This window comes from Myotis daubentonii, chromosome 1 (genome assembly GCF_963259705.1).
Source record: "Myotis daubentonii chromosome 1, mMyoDau2.1, whole genome shotgun sequence".
NCBI classification, from domain to species: Eukaryota; Metazoa; Chordata; class Mammalia; order Chiroptera; family Vespertilionidae; genus Myotis; species Myotis daubentonii.
Window position 1 is genome coordinate 231,603,644 of NC_081840.1, and position 15,890 is coordinate 231,619,533.

General features: G+C 62.7%; 1 protein-coding gene across 2 annotated transcripts in view; it reads left to right on the plus strand.

Annotated features, from left to right (window-relative positions):
• SORCS2 (sortilin related VPS10 domain containing receptor 2) overlaps nucleotides 1–15,890 on the plus strand; it is a 227,484-nt gene that overhangs the window by 89,841 nt on the left and 121,753 nt on the right. For both annotated transcript variants that reach the window (XR_009450089.1, XM_059676365.1), the window contains exon 2: nucleotides 7,726–7,793. Coding sequence is in view for 1 of the 2 variants with exons in the window: in XM_059676365.1 (XP_059532348.1) it covers nucleotides 7,726–7,793 (68 nt within the window). In the remaining variant the exon portion in view is untranslated. The remainder of the gene's footprint in view (nucleotides 1–7,725; nucleotides 7,794–15,890) is intronic.

The window sequence follows — 15,890 nt, forward strand, 5'->3', positions numbered from 1 at the left end:
CTCTGGTTCGTGCTATTAGCATCTTCCCAGGCCCTAACTGGCCGTCCATATGTTTTCGTTGGTAAAGTGAGTGTTCAGTTGTGTGGGCCATTTTTATTGTCCTGCGTGTATTGCAGAATTTTTAGGATTTGTATGTCCTGGATTCGAATCCTTTGCCAGATGTGTATTTTGCAAACATTTTTCTCCCAGGCTATGGCTTATCTTTTCCAGTTCTAAACGTTTTCATTAGCGCATAAGTGTTTTATGTTGATGAAGTCTAATTCATCCGTATATATATACTTTTTTGGTCCATGCTTTTATGTCTTACCTAAGAGCCTTTGACCAACCCAAAGCCAAGCCCTCCTGTTTGGTGAGGTTCAGAGTGTGCGTGAGGTCTAGGATCCGTTTTGAGTTGATGTCTGTCTGTGGTGCAGGCGTGGCTTTGAATGCTGACAGGCAGATGTGTTAGCCCAGCCCCGAACTGGGGACAGTGTCAGGGGACAGGTCACGCCTCCCGCCAGCGGTCTGACTCCCGGGGGAGGGAAGCCTCCCAGAGACACAGGCCGCGGTCTCAGCGGGACCTCCCCCGCCGGCCTCGCGTCTGAACGCCGAGACCACGACGCGGTGGGCGCCGCGCAGTCCTGCCGGATGTGCGCGCCGTCAGCGCCCGTCACTGTTCACCGGAGCAGGGCTCTCGGTCCAGGCCTCTTTCTCTGTGAGCTCGGTGGACATGACTGTTAGAGGGGGCAGGGGCTCCTTCACCCGGCGGGCGCCCCTCACCACGGCTGGGGACGACAGCCAGGCTGGCCCACAAGTTTACGTGTGCGGCCGGATTTGACAGGTCTGTCCTATACCGTGTCACCCCTGTGAAGGCAGCGGGAGGTGCGATTCAGCCACATGTTCGGTTCCCTGCAGAATTGTCACCGTCCTCGTCCTTGGAGGAGGACACAGCAGCTGTCCCTTCCCGCCCCCCCCCCCCTCCCCCGGGAGGGCTGGGCATCAGATCTCAGGGAGGGAGAGCTTGCTTTGTGTGTCCAGGAACCAAGCCTCCGCCATTTCCGTCCCTCCAAGCAAGCTGCCTGTGCCCTCCCTCTCATGGCATGAGACGTGTCTCTTCTCTGCTTTCAGCTAGGCTGCCTGAGACCAAGCGGAAACACTCAGAGACGCCAGGGTCATGTTTGTTGATTTGAAAATGAAACCAGTTTGATTGGTGCCCGTGACCTTGAACGAAACGAACATCTCTCGTGCAATGCTGGGTCGCTTCTCGCCTGGCTAAGCTTTATTGTCGGAGCTTATTCAGACAAGTTAAGCACGTTTTGGAGTGCCTTGCCCGCTGCTGGGAGGACCCCTGTGTGCCAGGCCTTGCCCGTGGCACCCCAGGCCGTGACCTGTGTCCACCGCTCCCCGCGGGCCCGCTCCCCACTCCGATGTCACTGGTGGCTGGGAATGAGCCGAGGCCTGCCCGCTCAGGTTTGCACTGTCTGCGACGGTCAGTTAGAGGTTCACGCCCCTCCATGCTCCGCTATGGACGCAGGGTTTTATTGACCTTGGCCGAGGCGGGCAGGCAGAGCAGGGAGCCTCGGATCAGATCCGCTCGATGCTCCATATCATCCATTGGTTCCGTCGGCCTGTCAGTCACCCGCATGTAAGGCAGGAGCGTGCGGCCACCATGGGATTCTGCTGCCCTCTGACCCTGCGCCGGGGAGGGCAGAGGAGGGGCTGGGCAGGGGGAGGCAGATTCGAGAATGAGCCATCTCATGAGGATTGCTTTGCAAATAAGGATTCTTTCAGAAACCACACGTGGGCCGTGGATTAGTCCTTCATGGATGGGTTTGTGGCCAGTTCAGTGGGAGCTGGGCCACCTGAGCCCTGGCCCGGGGAGAGGGAGGTCATGTGTCTATAGGGTGGCCACGGGGAGCAGAGGCAGCCGCAGCCCATGGGGTCCCCCAGGCAGGGAGATAGGTTCAGCTGAACGTGAGCAGGGGCTGTGGCAGGTGGGGAGCTCCCCGTCACGTGAGGTATGCAAGCTCCAAGGCCCGTTGGCTGGGATGCTGCGACTGCAGTGACGTGGGAATGAGAAGGACAGGTGTTAGCCTCCCCACTAAGCCACCTTCTGGCCACGGGTCCCTTTACGGGTGGGATGCCCAAGGCTGGAGGGATGGCAACTTGGTGCGCCGCCTCCCAATGTGGGCAGCGGCCAGGGGCTCTTGAGAAGCAGGCCTCCTCGTTTGCAGGTTCATGCAGAGACCTCCGCAGAAGCCCGGGGTCCTTTAGGCCGCGGCGCTTAGGAAATGCGGCGAGGACAGCGGCGGACACGTGCTTTTTAGAAATTACCAGATGTCACTTCAAAAACGCCTTTCTTCAGATACTCACGACTTTCAAGGCACGGCTGTGGCGGTGTGCCTCTCTGGGCCCTGGTCCCCCTCTCGCTCTGTGGCCGCATTCTGCCCTCCTTCTGCCCAGCCCTGCCCGGGCGGGGGGCGGGATGCGGGATGGGGGTGGGGGGTCCCCGACATCTGCCATCACAGGTTCCACGCCGTGTACCTCGCAGACGAGGCCACTTGCAGCCGTGTGACACCAGAGTGCCCGGGAGGCCGTCTCTGCAGGTGTCAGGGCACAGTCTTCCTTGGGGTCATGATCTCAAGTGAGGCCCCACCTGACAGCTCCAGGCTGTCCCCAGACGTCACGGCCCAGCGGGGCCCCAAGACCAGGCGCCTCCTGAGGGGCCCACCCCGGTCAGGACCCCGAGAGTGTGGAGTTCATTTTCTGCTCGCGCCCCAGGGAATGGGAGGGGCTTACTGGCCCAGAGACTGGGTCCCAGACTGGTCCCCAAACCCTGACACGGCCGGAGGTTGTGCCGCTGGGCCTGTGTGACCCTGAGATTCTCAGCAGGGTCCCTGCAGAACAGTGTGAAAGCCACTGCGCTGGGAGGGAGGGAGGGAGTCCGGCCACCTGCACTTGAGAGCCAGGTGCTAGAGGGTGTGGGGGACCCCCCACAGGCCCATCCAGCGTGGGGGGCGGCGGGGGCTGTGGGATCTGTGGCTCCGGCAGACACAGGCTCCACGCCGGGGCCCACAGGCATTTAGGGACCCACAAAAATGTTTTAATTTCCTTTAAGATCGGAAGAAGAATAGATTTCTATGTCAAGGAAACAGTTTGGTATGTAATAGGAATACATTCTTCTCTCTACCAATGCAAACCTAAGGTATCATTGTTAATATTTTTACGGGGGAAGTGGCCCAGGAAAGCCCCGAGGCCTCTTCCCGAGCCGGCGTGGGAGCACAGGCCCCCGGTTTCCAGGCAGCCCTGAGACTGGCCTTCGGGGTGCCGGCCGGCCGGGCTGGCCGGGGGATGTGGTTCGGGGCTGCTGTGGCCCAGACCTCGGCCTCCCCACAGCCCCCCGCTCTCTTCACCTGCCTCGTCTTTGTCCCCAGCTCCTCTGTGCTGATGTGACAGCCTTGTCTCCAAAGGGAAATCCTTGGAAGAAACGAGCAGATGGTCCTGTGACTGCGGACGGTGGGGAGGCGGGGAGGGCCCTGGAGCCGGGGGCGGGGGGAGGGGGGGTGGGTTGTGTTCTGGTTTGAAACCGGGATCAGCCCTTCCAGGAGGTCCCGGCACTTTGAATGCTGGATGCTGTATGGCAGGGACCACATGAGTGTATCCATCGCCTTCATCGCCGTCACCAGCTCCGATGAGGCCAGCTCCCAGGGGAAGGGACCTTGTCGCGTCATTAATAACCGACTTGCGGTGACTGTGACAAAGGCGTGATGAGTGAAATTAAAATGCAGTCAGGTTATGAGACAAGAGAGTAAATGCTGCTTTCCCAGGCCAGCTGGGGTGGCAGGCCTGCCCACACCCACCTATTAAAGCTACGCTCTCCCTGAACAGACGGCTGGGAAAGTGCCGTTCACCACAGGCCGCTGACGCCCCGCCGCTGGCTTCTGCTGCTGCCTGGGATGTGTGGGCCTTGCCCAGCTCAGCGCTCGCTCTCTGCTTTTAAACACTGGGTTCCGTGCCTCTGAGAGGCTCCTGACGGAGGGAGGGGCTGGCTGTCCCCTGTCTCAGCCCAGGGCGGGGCCCCAGCATTTCCTGTGGTGGAACCTGGGGAGGGAGTCAGTGGGGTGATCTGGGGAGCCTCCCACCCCTCTCCGAGTCTGGCCAGCTCAGAGCGCATGGGCGCGGGGCCATGTACAGGGCACCTGCTGGTGGAGTCGGGCAGCCCCGGTGGGGACCCGGGCCTGCCAGTTCCCAGCTGTGTTACTCCAGCAGGCTGGGCCTCAGTGTCCTCATCCGGAGGATGGGCGCGTGCCTGTGTCAGTGTCCTGGGGCCGCCCTGATGGATTATCCCAAGCAGAGCGGTTAGACCACAGACACTGATCACCTCCAGTTCTGCAGCCACAAGTCCAAGTTCACGGTGGCAGCCTGGTTCCCTCGGAGGCCGAGCGGGCGAGGCTGTCCCAGGCCCTGTCTCCCAGCTCTGGCGGCTTCGGTGGCTTGTGGCCGGCCGTCTTCTCCCTGGTCTGCACGCTGCCCTCCCTCTGTGTCCTCACTTCCCGTTTGTAAGGACACCGGTCATTGGATTATGGAATGAACTTGCTTTGATTTCCCTGGTTTTAAACGAGGCCCCAGGCCCCGGGGGTCAGGACTGCCTCACCTTTTTGGGGCACATGAGACGGCCATGACAGGGATGACCCAGGTGGTCATGTGCGGCGGCAGATGTGCGGATGGGGTCCTGCTAGGCGCCAGGTGCGTCCAGGAGTCAGCCAGTGTGCGCGCTGGCCTCGAGGCCGTTTCAGTCAATCATTCTCACGGAGCCTGTTGGCTGCCCCAGGGCTCTCAGAGGACGGGGGACCGACGGCCACGCCGCCATCTGGATGGGAACTGGGGAGCTGGGCTCCTGCGCGGGCGGCGGGGAGGGTGCTGCCCGAGGAAAGCCCGTCCGTGCGCATGTCCTGTGCTGGCCCGGGGAGTGGGGGCGGCCGGCGCTGGGGTCTGTCGAGGGGTGGCAGCTCGGGCCTGCCCATCGGGCTCCTGTGGAGGCTGCAGCTCGGGGAGGGAGTTTGCTCCCAGCGGGAAGCACGCTTCTCCTGTAGGGGGGCTGCCAGCCGGAGAAGGCGTGGCCCTGTGGGCACGGAGGGATGCCATCTGGGGCCGAGTGGCTCAGAGCCTGTGGCACCCAGGGCGGCCGTGCCTGTGTCCCCACAGCCATTGGCTGAGCTATGGAGGGGGAAGGGGCAGTCATTTGTCAAACCCTTCTCAGTGCCAGGCAGGTGCCAGGCAGGTGCCAGGCACTCCACACATGCGATCACACGTCATCCTCCCAGCCGCTCGGGGACGGGAGCCCCTCCTCCAGGGCTGCAGAGGAAGAGGCGATGCCAGAGCGAGGAGGGTGCCCAGTGCCACGCCCCGATTCTGTGTGGCGTCCCTCCTTCCCCGCACGGAGGGAGATCAGGAGACCGAGGCGCCTGGAGCTTGAAGGTCTGACCCCAAACCCAGCGCAGAGCAGCCCCTCCGGCCACCGCTGTGCAGTCGGGGGCACTGGCCAGGGCTCCCCAGCGCTGAACCCAGCTGGGCAGCTCCTAGTCTCTGCCTGGGACAAGCAGGCCCCCGGTCCCCGGCCTTGGGACCCCAAAGGCTCATCCGCTCAGGGGGTGAAGGCGGCGCCACGCTGCCCTCCTGCGTGAAGAGGGGGCGCGTCCTCTCCCCGGAGAGGGGACTGTGAGGGAGCCCAGCGCAGCGGCCGCTGTCTGGCTTCGTGGCCTTCGTCCGGGACGCAGCTCGGGAATAAACCAGGCCGGTCCCTGCCCTGAAGGGCCCCTTATCCGCTGGTGAAGGGGCTCTGTGAGCTGTGTGGGGGAGGGGACAGGGTCTGGGGGTGGGGACGGGGCCTGGGGAGGGCAGGGGACACTGAACCCAGGGGCGGGGTCCTGGAGGCTTCCTGGAGGCGGCGTCAGTTAGACTGCGGTCTGAGAGTTGAGTAGGAAGTAGCGTGGGGTGGGGGGAGGGGGTCCCTGTGAGGAGCAGCTCTGCGAGGCCTGGAATGGCTGGAGCTTAGAAGGGAGGGGGCGCGAGGAGACTGCCACGCAGCGCGGGCGGGAGGGGGAACGGCCCGCTCAGTGACTGGCCGGTGGCAGGATTAGTCCATTTGGGCAGAAGTGGGAGCCGAGTTAGGGGAGGAGCTCCCAGGCCCAGGTGTGCCAGCGGGGGGTGGGGGGGGGCCTGACAAGGACATGGGGGTGAGGGTTTCACTCCTGATGGGCCTGCGGTCCCTTTCAGCTGTCACTGTGGCCCCTGGGAGCCCCCGGGAGCAGCAGGGCCACCAAGTGGGAATCAGTCGGCTAAAGAGGCCCTTGTCTCCCGCGTCGGCCCCGTCCTCGGCCTCCGTCTTCAGAGCACACGGCCCCGCGGGCTGCGGGGCGGGCGGAGGGACCGCTCTGTTCCCAGCAGGAGGCCCGCGGGCACTGCCCATGCCGAGCGTGGTTTTAATCATCGCTGCCTCTGAGATGCTCGCCGCCCCCTTGGTGACTCCCTCCTCACATCTCCCCGCTCTAAGCACCAGCAGGACAGAGCGGAGACTGGTCTGCTGCCGGGAGGAGCCCAGCGCCGGTGGCCGTGTGGTGACCCCGCATTAGCCGGGCCGAGGGCTGCGCTGGGCACCAGGGTGCTCCCACCTACCCCCCGGGTTCCCATGGCAACGGGAGGGTTAGGAGGGGCTCGTGGGGGCAGTGAGTGAAGGGAGATTTGACGGGCAGGGAAATGCCGCGGCTGGGAGGTGCCCGGGAGCGGCTGTGCCCCCAGGCGAATCCTCATGTCCTCGCTGCTGTGCGTTTGTTTTGAAGAACTCGGGGTGCTCTCAAACACGCGTTTTCATTCTTATAAACAGATGCGCTTTTTGCACAGGCCTGCCGTGACAGCGGCTGTTAGGTAGGGCCCAGGGTGGGGCGGTGGTTTTAACAACAATGAAGAGTGTGTGTCTGTATGCGCACATACGTGTGCTGTATGTGTGTGTACACGCATGTGTGTGCGCACTCTGTGTGTGCGCTGTGCATGCATGTGTGTGCTGTGTGTGAGAGTGTGTATGTGTGTGCTGTGCGTGCATGTGTATGTGTGTGCTCTTTGTGTGCGCCTGCTTGCATGTGTATGTGTGTGTGCTGCGTGTGTGCGTGGGTGAATGTATATGTGTGTGTGCTGTGTGGGTGTGCGCATGCACTCACGCGCTGTGGTGACCTTTGGCCTGGCCCCGGCCACCTGGCTGTCTGGCTTGCCCTCCCCAGCCCACTGTCCTGGGTCCTGACAGCCCCCTGCTGGGCCTGCGCTGGGCTTAGGGGCAGCCCCTGCAGCAGCAGCCGGCTGGTGTCGGGGTTCTGCAAGGTGCCGGGGGACAGAGCCCCAGCTTCTGGAGCCTGGCCAGGCGTCCTGTACTCACCCTGGGACCAGCGCCTTGGTGGGCCCTTTGACCTCAGCTGGAGAGGGTCCCGGGCTGGGTGTGAATTATTCCCGCGAGTGGCAGCTCCTGGGCGACCTCAGAGGACCGGGATGTCATCCTGAAGGGCAGGAGCGAGGGGTCAGGGCCTCACACGCTCCTGTCTGTGCCCTGTGTGCAGGCGCCGAGCCTGGGGATGCCGGCTGGGGGGGGGGGGCAGCCGTTCCCCAAGACGCCAGTCCTGGTGGGGGGGGCGGTCATTGCATCCTTCCCTGGGAACCGGGGCGCCCACTGATTTCTGCCTCTTCCTGTTGCCGCCGCAGGTGATCCTGATCCTGACCAAGTACTACCACGCGGACGCAGAGAAGGTGCTGGAAAGTTCTCTGTGGCGGTAAGTCAGCCCGAGGGGCCCTCTCCCCTGGGTGTCTCCGAGGGGTGCAGCCCTGCGTGTGGGCGGCCCGGCGGCCTTTCTTCCGCTTGAAAAGGCGAACGGGGGGAGCTGGAAGCAAAGGAGGAGCGTGGCCAGTGGGCGCACGGCCTGCGGGACGGACACGGCTCGGAACTGCGCCGTCTTCTCTGTTCTTCCTGCTCCTCCCGCCGCCCCCTCCTCCAGAGGCAGGGTTCGCGGTGGGAAGCCAGGGCGCGTAGGGTCCCGGGCCAGCTCCTGGGGCCCAGCGGCTGGCGACGGCCTCATTGTCAGGCTCAGCCGACAGGCTTGGCAAATGGAGACCCGGGAGCCGGGAGATCTCTTTGTGGTTGAGCGTTAGGACCTTCGAGGCTTCCAGTGAGACAGCCCGAGGGGGACGCCCGGGAGGTTACCACCCTCAGTGTTTGCATCTGCCCCCCGGGAGGGCGGTGGGCACCCAGGCTCCACTGTGTCTTCGCAGGTCCCCTCGGGCCAGGACTGTGTCCTCCATGGGCCGCCGCCCCTCCCACGTCCTCACTGAACCATCTCGGTTTCCATGATGTGTTTCCTGAGGAGCAACTCTCTCCTTTTTCTATTTGAAATCCGTACTCGACACCGCAGCCCGCGGGCCCGGACGCCGGGCCGTGCCAGCCGCCGTGCGCGCGTGGGTTTTGGCTTTGGCGCGGCCGTTAGCGAGAGGGCTGGTGAGCGCCGTTTCTTGCTGGGTCGTCCTGATCCCTGGGAAGGGTGTGAAATGGCACCTGGAGCCGGGCCCCTTTCTGCTGGGTCCGGAGCGGCGTTGGGTCCGTTGGGTCGGTGCCCGGGGACGCGTGAGGCTGAGGTTGGGAATGAGCCACTCACGCAGCCCGGAGATTTCTCAGGCCTCCCACCAGCTCAGCAGCGTGGCCGGCCCCTGGGCCCACCTGCCTGTCCTCCGGTCCTTCCAGCCTTGGGATGGAGTCCTGGAGAGAGGACAGATGCTCACTGACCCCCGCACCCCCCCCCCCCCATTACTTTATGTCCTGGTTGATTTCCATTTGAGCCTTGAAGCAGCTCACCCACCAAGGAGAGGCCGGAGGGACGCTCTCGGATGGCCCCTCCGGTGGCGGGTCAGGCGGTTCGTTGTTGGGACGGGAGTGGACACGGTGTGAGCGCCACGGTTCCAGCGAATTCTCTTCTCCTGGCTGCGTTCCAGGCTCGGTGTCAGGGCAGGCGCCTGGGGAGGGGCCCCTCTTTTTTTAAAAAAAATATAGACTTTTATTGATTTCAGAGAGGAAGGGAGAGGGAGCGATAGAAACATCAATGATGAGAGAGAATCATTGATCGGCTGCCTCCTGCACGCCCTATACTGGGGATCGAGCCCGCAACCTGGGCCTGTGCCCTGACCAGGAGTCAAACCGTGACCTCCTGGTTCATAGGTCCACGTTCAACCACTGAGCACACTGGCCTGGCCAAGGCGGGCCCTCTTGTAGGTCCGAGGACGGGTCCCCTGGCTGCGGAGTGGACCTGCAATGTCTGAACGGCGCACGGTCCTTCCTGGTGTGGCCTGTGCCTGCACGGACGGAATTGGGTGTAGTTAGAATTTGCTGCAGGTTCTCCGAGGAGCTGGGGGGATGGGGACTGGCCTGGGCCAGCCGCGAGGCCTGGGGACCTGACCCCTGGTTTATGGGCTTCGGGCTCGGGGTTCGTCAGAGCAGGTTGGGGGAGCCTAACCCTGACCCTGACCCTAAGGGGCTTACCGGTGAAGGGGGACCAAACGCCCCCGTGTGGGAGGCTGTGAGGACTGAGTGAGATAACATGACGTGTCCCTGGAACAGCGCGCCGTCTAAATTTAGCTTTTCACCGAGCAGATCAACAGATTCTAATTTCCCATGTTCCTCTCTCGTCAGTGTCTCTGTACGCAGACGCTTCCTCTCCTTTATTAAAAATGCTCGCAGAAGCATCGCTCGTTTCCGGAGCGTTCCCCCACCACCCCACCCGCTGGCTGCAATGACTCTGTTTATCTTATCTTTTTTCCCTCTAATCCTCACTCGAGGACATGCTTTTATTGATTTTTAGAGAGAGGAAGGGGGAGAGAGAGAGAAACATCGACATCGATAGTTTGCCTCCCATACTTGCCCTGACCAGGAATCGAACCCACAACCTTTTGGTGCACGGGACGATGCTCCACCCACTGAGCCGCCCGGCCAGGGCTGTCCTTGTCTTCTTGCTGCTGCCAGGCCTGTGTCGTTAGACCCGGCGCAGAGTCCGCACTCCTCTTCCCCTGACACGCAGAGTGTGTTTCCCTGTTGCGTCGTGTCTGCGTTATCCTTTTTTTACCACCTTGTTCTGGCCCCTGGAGTCGGCTCATTCCCATGCTTAGCTCTGTTGCCGCCATAAAAAATGTAGGCGTGTCGCTCGCCTCCTCCCTCGGTTCCTGGGCTGAGTCCCGGGGCGTCCATGACTGCGCCGTGTGCGGGAGGTTTGTGGTGGCCCTGGCAGACCTCCTGCCTTTTCAGGAGGAGAGCAGGCCTCTGCCTGGGGCAGCGCCCGGCTCCGGCTGTGGGGCCTGACCACTCTCTACAGTGATCTCAGGGCTGGACAGGCTGCGGCGTGGCTTTCCCCCGCACCCCCGGCTCCCGGGGCGGCGAGCAGCCCTGTGTCCATTACTCACCAACTTCCTCTGGTGACCGCTCTCCGCTAACTCCACTCTCTCTGGGGACCGCGGGAGGAGTGTTCAGAAGTGGCGGATCGCCATTGGTCTCTGCTGGGGATGCCACCCACCCGGCTGCTGCTTCAGGCCCTGTGGGGGGCGGCCAGCCTGGGGGGGGGGTGGGGTCCAGGAGCCCAGAGCTGCCCCGATGCTGGGAGACGAGCGGGCGGGGCCCGGGGGCAGCCTGAGCCAGAGAGGAAATGGGCGCTGGCCCACCTGTCCATGACGCAGCCCTGGGACTGTGACCTCGCACTGAGCGGATTTGAAATGGCAGCCCCGGGTCCCACAGCCCCGCCCACACTGCCCGCGCCACCTCTGAGCCAGGTGCTATGACACCACCTTCCACTGGTGCATCTGACCTTGGGCAGGGCCTTCAGCCAGGCGCAGCCCGGGAGACTGGTGGGGGACGGGGAGGGAGGCGTGGGGGGGGCGGGGCAAGGGGGCAGGGGCAGGCCTTGGATTTTCGCCTAAGCAATGTGGTAGAGGCCCCTCCCTGGTGTTGGGCTGGGGCGTGATGCCTTCCTCTCTCCTCACCTTCACCATGAAACCTTTAACGTGTGCAGCAGTGCAGGATGCGGGGACGATGCCCAGGCGCCCTGTCGCGAGCACAGTGTCCACCCGATAATCGAAGCCGTTCTCCCTCCCCGCCTGGAGTGACGTTGGGGTCCTGGGATTAGTGGGGGCCGGTGGGTGGAGCCACGCCGGTGGAATGAAGTTCCAACCTGGCCCAGCCCAGCACCCTGCCGGGCTGTAAGGGATGTTGATTTCTTTCCGTTTGGGAGCGCCATCTTTTAAAGAAATACAGTGGCACAGAGTCTGACCAGGCCCAACTCCCTCCTCCCTCCTCCCTCCTCCCTCCTCCCTCCTCCCACCCCTGCACCCGCCGGTGCCGGCCCAGAAGGCACCCTGCCCTGAGGTTGGTGCAGGTCATTCCCAAGTGTGCTTATGTGTTAAATACACGTGTGTGTCTGTCCGCAGGCAGTACGTTCTGCTGTTTAGTGTGTTTGAAAATGGACACAAATGGCGTCATGCTGCCTTTTGAAGCAGATTTCTCCTCCCAGCGTGTCTGCGGTGATTCCTGTGTGAGGCGCGTCCGCTGGCTGAGCGAGGCCTCCTCCGCGGTGGGTGCCTGCGGTCCTCCTCCCGGCTCTGCTCTTCCATCGGGGCTCGGGGGAGTCCAGCGCGTGTCCCCAGCTTCCCTTTCGCTCCGGCCACCCGTCTGTCTGGGACGAGTCCTGCTCCGGGTCTCGGATCGCCAGGCTGAAATGTCTGCACCTACGTGGGTGGGAGTGTAGCTCAATGCTATTTCATTTTTTAAAAAATACATTTTTATTGATTTCAGAGAGGAAGGGGGAGAGAGAGAGAGAAACATCAATGATGAGAGAGAATCATGGATCGGCTACTCTCGAGCCCTGACCGGGAATCCAACCGTGACCTCCTGGTTCACAGGTGCACGCTCCACCCCTGAGCCTCGCCGGCCGGGCCCTCTCTCCTGCTTAACATGTGGAACTTCCGTGGCCGGTGTTATGAGTGTGGAGCCTACGGAGCTTGAGCAGTGAAACCACAGCCACGCAGGGACGCGCTGACACTCGCTCATGTAGGGGAGCATGGAGGCTCCTCTGTGGCGGTGATGACGGCGGACGTCCCCGCAGCTCCCAGGTCCTGCGCCGTGCGCGGAGGGAGCTCTCACCCGCGGGTGCGCTGCGGTCAAGGGGCGGCCGTGTGGGCAATGCCAGGCGCTCTCAGCCGCGGTTCCGGGTGGACACGGGTGTTCCCTGCCCTTCGCTCGCGCTGGCCCAGGAAGAGGGGCCGTGAGAGTCTCGGGCCGCAGTGGACGCTGCCCCGCCCGCGCAGCTCTGACTCCCTGTGGCTCTGCGCCCGGCGATGGGTCTTGGTTTCCGCTCTGGCTCCACAACTTCCCCGTGTGGCGACCTCTCGGGCCTCGTCTGCACGCTGAGCCGGACGCAGACGCGCAGGTTGTCGCGACGATGACCCCATCGTGTGTGTAAAGGCCGGCGCTCGCGGGGGTCCGAGGTCGGCTTCCCTCCTAGTCCGTGGCCTGGAAATGTCCGGTTGGCTTTTCTCGGGCGGCGTGCCCAGTGCCGGCGCCTCACTCCGTTTGCTTTAGCATCACCATGGAGACCGGCGTTTGCTTTAAATAGGACTCGGAGCAGATAGGGAGTGAGGGAGGTGCCCGCTCAGATCCTTCAGGGTTTGCGTCTATTTAATAAGGAATTAATTTCAAACATCAGAGGGATGAGGGTGGGATCCCAGGCGTGGAGGTGCCTATGAAATGTGTCTCGGCGGCTGGGTGGTCCTGGGAAGTGAGGAAAGCCCTGTGTCCCCAGCCCCCAAGCCCCTCTCCCTCGGCCTTGCCTCCAGCACCTGTCCTTCCTCAGGTCCTGGCTCCCTCTGTCCCCTGCTCTGAGGACTCCTTCCAGGCGTAGTACTCCCTTCTCTGCCTACCGACCTTCCCGCCACGTCTCTTACCTTCCGCCCCCTCCCCTTTGTCCTCCAGTCATCTGTCCATTCATGCATCCCCACCACCCATCCCCCACCAGTCCCCCTTCCATTCCCCATCCCTGTATACCCACCCACTCATCACCTATCCATCCATCCATCCATCCATCCATCCATCCATCCATCCATCCATCCCCCATCCCCCACCCACCCACACATCCTTCCATCCATCCCCCATCCACCCATCCCTGTATACCCACCCACTCATCACCTATCCATCCATCCATCCATCCATCCATCCATCCTTTCATCCTTTCCTCCTTCACTCCCCCATCCATCCACCCTTCCATCTCTGCCCATCCATCCCCTATCCATCCATTCATCCTCCCTCCCTCCTTCCTCCCACTCCATCCATCCGTCCAAGCCCTTTTGAGTGAGTGAGCTATGATAAATGACCCCCAAGACTCACAGCTCAGTGGGGGGTACAGATAAGCAAACAACCCAGGATGGCAGCATATAATCTGCACTGTGAAGGGTCCAAGAGAACCAGGGAAGCACTGGACACTCCCTCTCTGCTGAGTACAGGAAATGGCAATCAGGGAAGGCTTCCTGGAAGAAGCTCCAATGGCCCTCAGGCACCATAGTCTCCCTCTCTCAGGGCAGCTCTCCCTACTCAGGGCCTTCCAAGTTGCCATGGCCACAGCGGCTGCGCAGGCGCACTCATCCTGCCATTCTCAGCGCTCATCCTGCCAGGTTCCGTCAATCCACGCGCAGCCGATAGAAGCCTTCCTTACCCGAGGCTGCGTCACAGGGGAGCCGCTGCTGGCCTCAGCAGGCCATGGGCACGTTCTGGCCGCCTCTGTCCTGGTCGGGCCCAAGTCCAGGCGCCTGTGTGGGACCTGCCCTTAGGGAGCCACCTCCCACCTGACTCGCCCACGTGGCGTGTCCTGTGTGTGGTCTCCGCTGGCCCCAGGCCTGCAGGCCGGAAAGCGTCCCCGCCCCCGCCTGGGAGAGTTCTCCCGGAGAAAGTGGAGCAGGAAGTGTGCAGGTCCCCCAGGTCCCCGGTTCCTCGGAACGGCTGGCGGCTTCTGCCGGGAGCGGAGGGTTTGCTCTGGATTCAGCTTTCTGACCGTTGGCAGGGATCTGGTTTCTCTGGCGGCGATGACGCCAGCGCAGCCCACGCCGGTGGCTGGACAGCGTGAGCTCACAGCGGGCCTCCAACCACCCGCTCATCGCCACGGCTTTTCTGAGGACAGGGAGACGTGCTCCGCGGGGAGGCGGCCTGCGGACTTCTCAGGGACGGTCTCATTCTCGGGCCTGCAGTGAGCCCCGACCATCTCCTTGGTCCTCCTCATGCTTTAGGGCTCTCCCTCTAGGGTTCTCGGCCCCCCACCCCGTCTGGCACGGGACCTCCCCATGGGGCCTCTGCACCCCCAGCACCAGGCCTCAGGACTCCTCCCTGCGCCCCCGGTCCGGTCCCCCTGGTCCCCACCTCCATGAGCTCAGATGTCTGCTGGCCTGGGAGCCCTCTGTCGGGGTCGGGCCCTTCTCGGGGCTCCCCACCGCCCCCGCTCCTGTCTCCTCTGGGTGCTGGTGGGGGTTTCCCGTGTTTCTGGGGCAGATGTGAGCCAGGGGTCTACTGAGCAAACGGAAACCACGAAGTGCCGCTCGCGGGTCAGCGGTAACAACGCCGCGGCCTCGGCGGGAGCTGCGTGACGCCCTGGACCTTCGATAGGGGTCCTTGATTGGGTGCTGCTAATTCCCCGCTCCCCCCCCCCCCCGGGAATTCTCCCTAAAACATCTTATGCAAGCAATTACAGTGCGTGGCCATCAAAGAAATGCTGCGAACTGTAAATACACGAGGTACGAAAGCCACTCCGTGTTAACCCCCTTAATGTTGGAGGTGAATGTTCTCACGCGTCTGTTTAAGATGCCAACAGAGACACGTTTTATACATTTTAAATATAACTTTATTGATTTCAGAGAGGAAGGCAGAGGGAGAGGGAGATGGAAACATCAATGATGGGAATCACGGATCGGCTGCCTCCTGCACGCCCCCTACCGGGGACGTGTCCCTGACTGGAATCGAACCCGGGACCCTTCAGTCACAGGCTGATGCTCTATCCACTGAGCCACACCGGCCAGGGCGTGTGTTAACCATCTTGAGCCCCGCTTCAGCGTTCTGCAGGAAACATCGTCCCCGCTCCCGCGTGCTTTCGCCGCACCGTTTCAGGGCCGTGCAGCCGGGGAGGAGGTGTTTACTGAGCCAGATGCTCTCGCTCAGGCCTCCGCCGCTTCCACCTTCGAGCACAGAGAGATGTAAGGGACCCACGCCCTGACCTTGACCGCCCCGAACCCAGTCATGACCAGCGGCTTCCCGACGTCCGGCGATGCGTCAGGCACTGTTCTCGGCACCAAGGATTCGGAGTGAACCGAGCCCGGGCGCTTGCCATTCGCCATCACGCCAACGGGGGTGGGGAGCGGGGGGCGGGGTGGGGGGCAGAGTCCTGGATGGCGCCTCCAGGGCGTGCGCGGGACACGGCCGAGTGCGGGGTTGGGGTGCCAGGCCTACCCCATGGCATGCTGGGGCGGGGTCCCAAAGGTGAGACCATGGAAACGGGTTCTGAAGGATGCATAGAAGTTCGCTAGGCAGAGAAGGGCCATCGAGCAGGGGAGGGAACCCCCCGGTAAAGAGCCAGGCTAGAGCTGGCTGCAACAAATTACCACAAACGCAGTGGCTTAAATGGCACAGGTTTGTTCTCATGCAGCTCAGGAGGGCAGAGTCCTACGTGGGTCCCACTGGCTCACGGGCTGCATCCCTCCCCTGCCTGCCCGCCTCTCGGGGCCGCTGCGTTCCTTGGCTCCTGCCGTCCTCACCTTCACAGCTCGCAGGGCCCCTCGCTGACCCTTTTCTTTTCCCCCCTCTTTTT